The sequence below is a fragment of the Helicoverpa zea genome, chromosome 6 (genome assembly GCF_022581195.2).
Source record: "Helicoverpa zea isolate HzStark_Cry1AcR chromosome 6, ilHelZeax1.1, whole genome shotgun sequence".
Classification (NCBI taxonomy): Eukaryota; Metazoa; Arthropoda; class Insecta; order Lepidoptera; family Noctuidae; genus Helicoverpa; species Helicoverpa zea.
The window spans coordinates 10,043,920-10,054,691 of record NC_061457.1 but is presented as its reverse complement, the minus strand read 5'-3'; the positions used below and the strand labels follow the sequence as shown (position 1 = coordinate 10,054,691).

The following is a 10,772-nucleotide window of genomic DNA, read 5'->3' as shown; positions in this document are numbered from 1 at the left end:
AGGCTAGCTGCCTCATGAGGTCCCCATGTCTTTAGCAAAATACTTTATTCATCTGCATAGAAAGTCCTCAAAACAATCTCTACATCATCAGCATTTTTATTATCCCTCTCCTGGACATAGGTTTTCTTTCACACATAGAGGGATTGAACCTTAAATCGTCTACCTCCCTATCTTATTTGACCAGAATCAGTTAACACTAACTAAACAAATGCTTTGACTTTGACTTAACACTCACCGTTAAACCAGTTAAAACTAACCGTTAGATTTAACATTGATGTTTATCTATGTAGAAACATAAAATTCATCAAATATTGTTTAAATCCTGCCTCGTATCATTAGCTTTCTTACATTTGGCACCGCCGGGAGCAACAGAATATGTCACTGTCTGCACTCAGGCGCACCTGCCCGCCCCTCCCTCGGTATCCGTGTTTAGATCACGGCAGCTATTTACACTGTTGCGTATTGCAATTATATTGCTGCACCATATTTTATTTTTTATTTGTTATGCATCTGGATAAAAATAGCCTTTATCATATTCTGTAACCTGTTATACGTTTATAGGTATTAAAACATCTAAACTTTCACGTTTATAAAAAAATGAGGTTTTAGGTATATGTTATTTATTGAAAATCTGTAAATGAAAACTGAGGATGATGATAATAATGAAATAATTGAAAAATTATCTCCCACAGACGGTGGAATACATTCATCATTGTCCGTTTTAGATGAATGTTGATCAGATGCCTATAAGAACCCTTAACTATATGCTCAGTCGTTATAGAAAACTCTAAGAAGAAAAGTCGTTCCCTGAGACGATTAGTTTGAGGTTTAAGTAGCAGGTACCTTTTATACTACTATCTCAAATATAGTCCAAAATATTGTATGCAATAATACGCATTATAGATACACAGAGGGTGTCATCAAATTACTCAAACAACATGTAAACAGTATTAGGTTCAGCTGAAAATGATGTACTATTGGCAATTTGTTTGCAACACTAGAATAAAATTACTCGCGGGTTTCCAAATTAATCAGTGCAACCAAATCGATGTTCCATGTGCTCATTTTGCCGTTAGGTTTAATTATCGCGCTTAGCTATGTGTGCCGATCATTTGAATAATAAATTGTTAAGTACGTGTTCTAATATTAGTAGGAAAATGCAAGGCAAAATATAATAAAAAATGTTTTCTAAATTCAGACATAAAATTCAAGCTATTTTAAATTTAAATAAAACTGTATGCTGCAGCGATAAAAACTACGATTAATTAACCAAAAATGCATTGTCATCGAACAATACAGCTTATTATAAACCCAATTTTATTCCCGTTATTAATACCAACTTTTATTACTATTGTTTATAATGAGAAAAGTATTCTACTAATGGCATGGCGACCGTCCAACCGGGGTGATATTTTAATTAATCTGTAATTAATAACAAAACGGAATCGATTCGTTGATAGTGAAATACGCATTTGGCATATCGTGCATGATGCACATTAGTGCAGTGGACATCCGGCAACTGTTTTAATGTATGATGACCTTAAAGACAACGGTTAAAAGCATTTTGCGGAGCCAAATCTGAGTGACTCGGTGTTCGGGGTATGAAGTATGTAGTAAGGCACCGATCGAATCAACCTGGGTGATATTTTCGCGCGCCTCCGTACAGTCGCTCATTCCATTCAGATAAAAGGGCTTGTGTTCCTCTTGCTGTGGTTCACTATAGCATACATTATCGTGCAATTCCTGTAGCTCTTAGAAAACCCGAGTGCACTCTAAACAATGGTGAGCGGATTATTTTGTGTGATTGTGATTTAGTGAAGTGTTTTTTCAAGTGATTTTTTGGGAACATTTTAATAATGAAAAAGTTTTTATTTTTAATTTTATTATGCATTGATTTTAATTTCAAATCTTTCTGGTGCTTTCAGGAGGAACTTGACAAGGAACAGATCAGCAGTAAGTAATTTTCTTTTTTTTTAATTATTACTATTTTTTCTTAAACTTTTTTGAAATATTTGGTCCTATTTTAACCCTGTGAATAAGGCGGCCCTAAGTATCTTCTACAACCAATAAAGACAGTTCGAAATTAAAATCGGGATGTACCCTCCGTTAATTTTAGTCCATTTCCAATCGAGCTCTCATCCAAAAAAGGCTAGGGAGATTCTCTCAGGCCTTATATTCCGCAATAAAAAAATGCAATTGGAAATTAAATTCGGGATTTACCTACCGTTAATTTAAGTCAGTTTCAAATCGAGCTCTCATCCGAAAAAGGCAAGACAAATGCTCTCTCCACCAACATCTTTTTTTAATTCCTACAACATTTAAAATAATTTTCCAGTTCTCAAAAAAGCCTTCGAGGCTTTCGACCAGGAGAAGAAGGGATGTATCGGCACCGTGATGGTGGGTACGATCCTCGGCATGTTGGGTCATCAGGTCAGCGACGACGCACTCAAAGAAATCATCGATGAAGTTGATGTTGATGGTCAGTACATTTGGAAGTTATTTTTCTATAACCTAGTCCTTATTTGGCCAAGGTGGCTAACAGGTCTCGTTGCTCATTATGCTGACTGTACATGTGTAGGTCTATAGTTAGTCAGGATTATAATGAAGTGGTTCATTTGTATGTGTCATTCACTTTGAGGCTAATTATTTTGAAGATTCTAAAACTGATTCTTTAATTAGATGATATCTGTTACTAAGCTTGAGTAACTAATGTTCAAAAATTGTGTTAGACTCATTATAGTTACGCCCATTTTCACCGACAGCGTAAGCGTACCTACGTTTTTCACAAAAAAAGGTAACATTGAAAAAAGAACGAAAAAAATTCAGGCAAACAGATGTTTTAAGGGAACTGAAGTAGGGGATTCGGTGGCGCAAAATAATTTGACGAAATTCAAAACCTTATAAAATACAGCTTCATAAACGATGAAATCGTAATAAAGCTATTCTAATTCAACAGCCCTTACATAATTATAATAGTGTTGTAATGACGCACATACCGGCGGCATTGCCCGACATCAAAGGCGACTCTGAATAGCGGAACACTAGGGATTATTGTTGAATACTAAGGCTGCTTCTAAATATAATACCTGAATTTTCAATTTAAGAAAATATGCTTTAATTAATTTAGTACCTACCTACACAGAATTCTTTTGTTTTAACACAATCAAATCTACGTGATGTATGTTTTCTAACGAACTCCTCAAAAAGGAGAAGGAGGTTGTTTTAAAACTTCCATCTTGTTTAATTTTGGAATTCGTACTATCTGATACGGAACGATAGCTTTTCTTTTTGACACCCCATATGAACTATGTAATTGTTTTTTTTTTCTATAACACCCATAGCTTTTCCATTATCTAATTGAATATCCTTAGATATCGATTGTTAGTTTAATACCAAGTAGGTACTTACCACTAACATGGAGGTTATTGAGTTCAGGGTCATTGATGGTCAATACTTTGACCTTCGGATTAAGAATTTAATTATGTATTTAGTAATTCCATGGAAATAGCTGAATAGAGGCATTAGAACAAGAAAACATTTCAAAATTAATTTGTGTACAAAAATAATAAAGCTACAGCAAAACCCTGTTACATTTATTATCTACATAAGTATCAAACTATTATTTCACACATCACTTCATCTACATCACTTTTATCCCGAAAGTGTGTCAGACATCGAAGTAGGTATAACTTCAGCATTCATAATAATAAATGATGATATGAGCTATTAAGTAAAAACATTATTAATATTTAGCTAGGTAAGTAATATAATAAGCATATATGTATAGGAAAACACGAATACACCCACCTGTTTCTTTTGTCAACATGATTTGCGTGAGAAATATTGCAGCTGTCACACTATTTACCTACCATAATCTATTCACATTTCTATTTCTAGGAACAAATTATTAATATTCAATGTCTTGTGTTAATATTTATCTTCAAATCCAATGGTATTTATCATATTGAGTCTGATTTTTATGTTAAAAAAATATCCTTCCTAACTCCCACGTATTTCGTGTTACTTTTCAATAATTCATATTTCGATATTTTATAATGATTTCTTATGAATTTGGTATCTTTTCGACCAATAAAAGATCATTTCTTACAAGTCATCTACATTACTGTTTTTACAAAAATGAGAAGAACAAATTGCTCTGAAAAGAGTAAAGAAAAGTGGCTAGGTCTAGATTTATCCAGTTATATTATTTGGAACGAGAGTAAGCCTTGCCAATTTACAGTACAGTTGGCTCTGTAAATCACGAAAACATCTTAATACAACTATCAGTAAATTGTTTCCAAACTATGTTTCCATTTGTGTTACTTTAAGAAAGGATAAAAAGTCAATTTATTTCTATTATTTGGATCTTTTTTAACTTTCTCACAATATTTTTCTGAATGAACACGTTATATGGAAGAAAAAACAATGAAGAATTCCATTGAATGAATTCCAATGAATATTTCTTAAAGTGCTATCTCCTTTCTACAATGTCAAAATTACGCAAATAACTTTCAAAGTCTTTAACTTGAAACTTAATTTTTCTTCTGTACAATGAATTGCTTGTATTAAGGCAAAACTTTGCCAAACAAAAGGGGCAATTTGAACTAAACTCGTTACATTCAAGGGATGATTTGTGGGAATTTATTCGAATTACCATCATTTCAGCTTACTTAAGTTTCCTGTTTGACAATCGTTACTTTGAAAGCTCAGCTTACTTGAAAAATGTACGGATTTCGTTGCTTTAAACATACATGGCCTTACTACAAAAACTTTAACCCCTGTTTTACACTTGTCTAAAAAAAATTTGGCTGCAAAATGAACCATATGTCAACGTCATAATTTGACATTCTTTTAGACAAGTCTAAAACTGACGTTTAAAAGTTTTTGTGGTAAGACGGTCAGTCATTACCTACATTTCTTAAACCTCATAACTCAAACAGTTTCATAGACAACCCAGATAGTACAGGTTCAATAAAATTGTGTTTCAATCTGTTCCGGAATCCATATAAAAAATACGTCATAAAAGAAACTCATACTAGTCCAGCTAGGAGGATTTAGGCTCGGCACTCATACAGAGGAATACATACTGAAACCGTTACCTAAAAATTTCAGGATCTGGTGAGCTGGAGTTCGAAGAGTTCGTGACGCTGGCTTCCAGATTCATGGTTGAGGAGGACGCTGAAGCGATGCAGCAGGAACTTAAAGAGGCATTCCGGTTATACGATAAAGAAGGTACATCTTTGGAAAATTATATCTTTAAACTTTCCCTGGTATATAGAAAAGTAGCCGGCGCCGATCTACCAATTCGATCTTTTCGGTGTCGGTCCATTCTGGTAGCAGTTATATAAAGCTAACAGATTGAAGCAGTGTGAAGCAAATGTTACTGTTACAGAAGAATAGACCACCACCGATAATTGGAGGTAGACCGGTTCCGGCTATCGGCTTTCTTTTTGTAGGTACGGTCTTAGAAATTCACTCTGTCTAGGACTACTAAGAACCCCTGCACACTGCAAATTTTTCTTCGGCAGTTAGTTTTATCGGACTCATGAATCAGAAAAACCAGACTGTATTATGGTTATCTAAAAAGCAGTAAACAAATTAATTTTCTTCTTTTATCTAAACTAAAAAACCAAATAAAGGTGAGAATTTATTTATCAGATACACGTGTAAAATTATGGCTCTAACCACAACTTTGTAAGCTCACGCCTAAAATATTCCTACTGTTTCTAAGCCAAGTATGTATCAGTAATGTCACGATCAATTGGACAATAGATCACACGTGTTTGACAAGCAAAATAAACATGTACCATTGTTATTATAAATACCACCACAATTTGGCAATGTATGTACATTTGCAGACGACGATTAATCATTTCGTTAACACTCTTATCGGCGACAGACAGACAGACTTGATATAGGGCGTGAATGATAGCTTTGATGTCCTAAACTGGGTGTTAAATCAATTTGATGCGAGATTATTTGAAGGAGTTGCCACAGCCCTGGTTCTAGAAGGACTTTAGAAAGAACATAGATAGGTTTCAGTCAGAACTATCTCTAACTTGTCTTTATATCACGCTCTCGCTGTGGCGGCATATATTGCTAACAAAGTGTAGATTCACTATATGACATGTCATTGACACGAAAGAAGAAGAAGTCAGAAATCTAAATCCGAAATACCCTTGTTGTACACCCACAACGGGTGGCCCTGTGAATGACTTCCCAGCAACAAAAATGGTATTAGGTATATCAATTTGTATGTTGGTATACTAGAAATAGCGGAAGGTTCATATTTCTTCAAAACCACGGTAACGGATATTGTTGTTACGTTCATTTTAACCGCAAAAATATATATCGTTTGCTACTTAGATGTGCAGGCTATTTCAATAGTGAAGTTGATTATTCTGTTCCACCCCTGTTACATTTTTGTTGTATTTATAAGTCCTGGTTGTCATTAGTTTCAATACCATATCGGGGTCATTTTGCGAAGGTGATGTAAACTACCACAGCCAATAAAATAGTTCAAAGAACATTTAACGGCCCTATCCTGCCTATCTACCTATCTGCAACTAAAATGAAATATTTAACTGTTATCGTCATGAACCTAAACCTAAGTAATACCAAGTTCAGCTCATATTTATGAGCAAAGTAAAATAAAATCTTATTATTTTATTCATCACAGTTTTTTCTAACCACTTAAAAAGTTAATTTTCCTTGACAACTTGACATTTCAGTAGCTCAAAGCTGGATTTATAATATTCCTAGTGACATTGCTCTTAACATTTCTGTTCTCACAAGTTTATCTATTTTTCTGTTTGCACGTGTGGAACGATTACAATATATCTGAGTTGGCAGATAAATATCTTCGTTATTTGTCCCAGAAGACGTAAACCTTTACCGAAATATCCTTACACATTGTGAAGGGATCTATTCAACTTTGTCAATGTGTGGGATTATCTTTAGCTCATACTGAAGTAGTAATTTTCAATGGATAAATCTTGGATATTAAAACACGTTTTTTGAAGGAATTGCGAAGATATATTCATCATTACTATAGTCATACATCTATACTAATACAATAAACGTGAAATATTTATTTATTTGTTTGTTTGTGGCCTAAAGGCGGCAAAACTACTGAACTTATTTGAATTTGTTTTCACTGTTGGGAAGCTATGCCCTTTTCAAGTAACATAAGCTAGATTTTCTTCCGGTACAGGCACCAGTTTCCCACGCGGGTAAAACTGCGGGAAAACGGCTAGTATTTAATATTATTATGTTACAGATTAAACACCCTGTTGCGTACTGTTGCGTGTCTGAGTAAAAGATTTAAGTACCTAGAGATTCGTACATGTTTTGTAAAGATAAATTTATTATTATAACGGCCATCTATCCATTATTAATTGGTTCCAAAATTCAGTATTACAGCTGGATAGCCTTACCTATCATATAAAATTCAAGGAAGGTCGTAACCAACGGACCCGGGGCTACTCGGCGATACGTTATAAATATGAAATTAATTCCCCAGAAATGTAATTTTATTTCATAGGCACATAAATCAATTTGTTAAACCAATTGAACCTTATTACGGCCGCTGAAGGATCAAAATGATTTCTGTCTTAAATTACGGGTCTATTTGACCAGTTTATTACAGTTTAACCGCTCTGGTCATAGTGGGACAAATTGAGTTTTAAGACCACTTAGTTTCTGGTATACCGAAAGATGTCTAAGGGCTCTTTGAATATAAATTAAGTTGTAGTTCTGAAATTTTGAATATTTATTACGCTGCGTTTTTCTTGTAATATTTATTCGGCAAACAGAAAAAAAACTTTGATAAACCCCTATAATAAGACTGCCCAGATATTTGCTTAGGTATTTAGTGAATATTTATATAAAAAGGCGACTGTGAGTGAGTATGTATGCTGGTTACAGTTTCGCGAATTTTTATGAAAGTTGTGCTTCGGAATTGCATCCGAATAACAAAATAGTTTATTTTTATCCGGGTACGGGTAGTTTTTCTCTCAGGACACAGATACACACAGGACTCTTATTTTTAATTTTTAGGAGTTACTTCTCCGTGTGAGACAAGGCCTGTGCCCAGCAGTGGGACCATAAAAAAAGGCTGTAACTAACTATCTAAGGAATAACAAAATAATTAGTATCTAAAAAGACTTTACACGTCCATTCCAGGCAACGGCTACATCACGACAGGCGTGCTGAGAGAGATCCTCAGAGAGCTGGACGACAAGATCAGCGCCGAGGAGCTCGACATGATGATTGAGGAGATTGACTCCGACGGCTCAGGGACCGTGGACTTCGATGGTATGTACTGAACAATTAATGTGGACCTTCAGTGCCGTTATAGAATACTTAGCTTAGCTAAAGTACTTTAATTGGTGGTAGTTCAGATAATAAGGTTTATTTTGGGCAGGTTTCATACAATTCGTATATCGTATTTCATACAATATGTAATATCGACTCGACAAAAATATAGCTTTAAATATTCATTACTTATTTAATAACATCACGCGGTTGTTTTATAAAATGGAATATAAAAGAAATAATACAAGTTAATAGTTTTCTTTGGTTTCCTTTTTTAATTAATCAGAGGAAATAAATTGAATTACATTCTGTTATATCTGGTTTAAATGAAATTAAGTCGTGATATCCTTGTGGACAAAAAACTTCCCTCGTAAATACTACCCTCAATTACAATAGGGGTTCGATTCCGGGTTATGCAAAATCAATATAAGTTTAAGTTATTATTATGAACTTAAACCAGGTCTATCTTGGACGTTAATAACTGACTATGACATAAGTGATGGAAAACACCGCGATGAAACTTAAACTTAAAAGTTTGCAAATTACAATCGGGTTGACGGTCATTCCTTGTTTTTATAAGAAGGGGATCCGTTTGTACCGAGCCTTATTGCTTCTATATTTCACTCTAGTTCCATTCACTTTGTACATAAGTAAGTTTAGAATATTCACTGTAAATTCGATATTTTTTCTACCTACACTTTATTTAAATCAGTTTTAAAATACCCTGCTCACGCATGCAGAATGAATTCAGTTATTTTTCACGATATAACGTTCATTTTTGTTATCCGTCTGTAATACTGTTAGGTGCGGTTCAGTGGTTAATTGGGTGTTTTTATTTATAAATATCACAGTAGTGGGATGATCCTGGCTGTTTCAGAATTATTGAATGTTACGCCTACGTCAAGTAACGGTGTAGGCTGAAACGTAAATAGTATCCACCTAGATTTAGCTAGTTTTTATTACAATGAATGGTGGGTAGATTCGTTGTAATGATTTTAGTCTAGGTCTAACGACATCTACATTTCTTCATACCTATAAACACGCTATGTTTCATAGAGGTAATACTTTAATGTGTATTAAGAAAATTAAAAAAAATGTTTGTTTCCAAATAATAATCTTTGAAATAAAAAAAAAGCGGTTGAAAAATGTTACAACGCCCACAGTCTCCTGTGTTCAAACGCAGAAACTGCACTGTGGGCAAAAAATATGAACTGAAATCAGAAAGTACCTATAAGCTGGCTCATAATTGCCTAAAATTTAACTAAAGAAAAGCAAACAAAACAGCATCGCTTAACATTCCAACAAAATGTATTTCACTCAAAGCTCATAAATTAACAAAACAATAAATAAACCCGAACATTCATCTATTAGTACTATGTTAGGTTTAAATATAGTCTCGCCTAAGGTTAGTGACAGATTCTTAGCCAATTCTAAAGATAGGGCGCTATTAACGTTAGAAGCTTGGTACAAAGTTGGGTTCAGTTGCTCTGTGGATAAATTTATTACGACCAACTAATTTGCGAACTGGAAATTGCATGTTGTATGTGTTTACGATGTAATGGAAATAATTTATAGGTGAAGTTAACTTATTAAATAGTTATTATAATTTGTTTAACATGCTGTTTCTTCACGATTAGGCCAGAGAGTTAGTAGTATTATGTTATATTCTCGACTTTTTGATTTTATTACACCAAATACTTTTTAATAACAGCGCTTTGAATACTGGTTAGCACACAAACTGCTCGTATCATCAAATAATTTAGTGAGAATTCTTAGTCTTATTTAAAAAAAAAATTGCCCAATTAACTTTATGACAGGATTTCCAAAATAGCTACATCTCTCACAGTTAACTCTTTACGATTAAATTTTTAGTAAATATATTTTTCTGCTTAACAAAACCTTAAATAGGTACCATAGGTACATCTAAATCGAATGTAGAAATTTTACTATAAATAATAGACAAATAAGTCCATTGAAATATTCGTTTTATACATATAAATACTTATTATAAATCTATATATTTACAGAATTCATGGAAGTCATGACGGGCGGCGACGACTAAGCGACTGAAACCACCATCTGAGAGTTGTAACCAGAACATATGAAGGAATATTCACAGATATCGAAATGATACAAAATTATCATTTGACATGTCTCAGGAAGTTACCTTTACAACGTGAACTTGAACACCTCCATTTATTTAAATAAAATAAGTTATTTCTTATATTATAATAAATGATTTTGTTAATAAATTTATCGTAATTCTTTTAGTGTAGTTATTATTTTGTAAGTCTAAGATTATTTAGAGTTCGTATTTAGAAATCAGAATACCTTTTTAACAGCCAAACGTAGATCAATGAGAGTAAAATAATTTAGCTACGAATGTTGTTGAATGTCGAACATTATTAATTGATAACTGTAGTTACCAGTTTTGTTATTCTGACCAACAATATAAT

The 10,772-nt window shown here is 33.6% G+C and overlaps 1 protein-coding gene across 1 annotated transcript; it reads left to right on the top strand.

The window, feature by feature from the left end:
- The first annotated feature begins 1,593 nt into the window (after positions 1–1,593).
- LOC124631424 (troponin C, isoallergen Bla g 6.0101-like) lies at positions 1,594–10,584 on the top strand. Its single transcript, XM_047165805.1, has 6 exons — positions 1,594–1,782; positions 1,926–1,953; positions 2,336–2,479; positions 5,113–5,232; positions 8,185–8,316; positions 10,344–10,584. The coding sequence occupies exons 1-6, from the start codon at positions 1,780–1,782 to the stop codon at positions 10,376–10,378; spliced, it is 462 nt and encodes a 153-aa protein (XP_047021761.1). The 5' UTR covers positions 1,594–1,779; the 3' UTR covers positions 10,379–10,584.
- The last annotated feature ends 188 nt before the right edge of the window (positions 10,585–10,772 follow it).

Coding starts and splice junctions, on each gene's coding strand:
- LOC124631424 (XM_047165805.1), top strand. Junction 2,480..5,112: donor CGATGAAGTTGATGTTGATG/GTCAGTACATTT, acceptor TAAAAATTTCAG/GATCTGGTGAGCTGGAGTTC. Junction 8,317..10,343: donor AGGGACCGTGGACTTCGATG/GTATGTACTGAA, acceptor ATATATTTACAG/AATTCATGGAAGTCATGACG.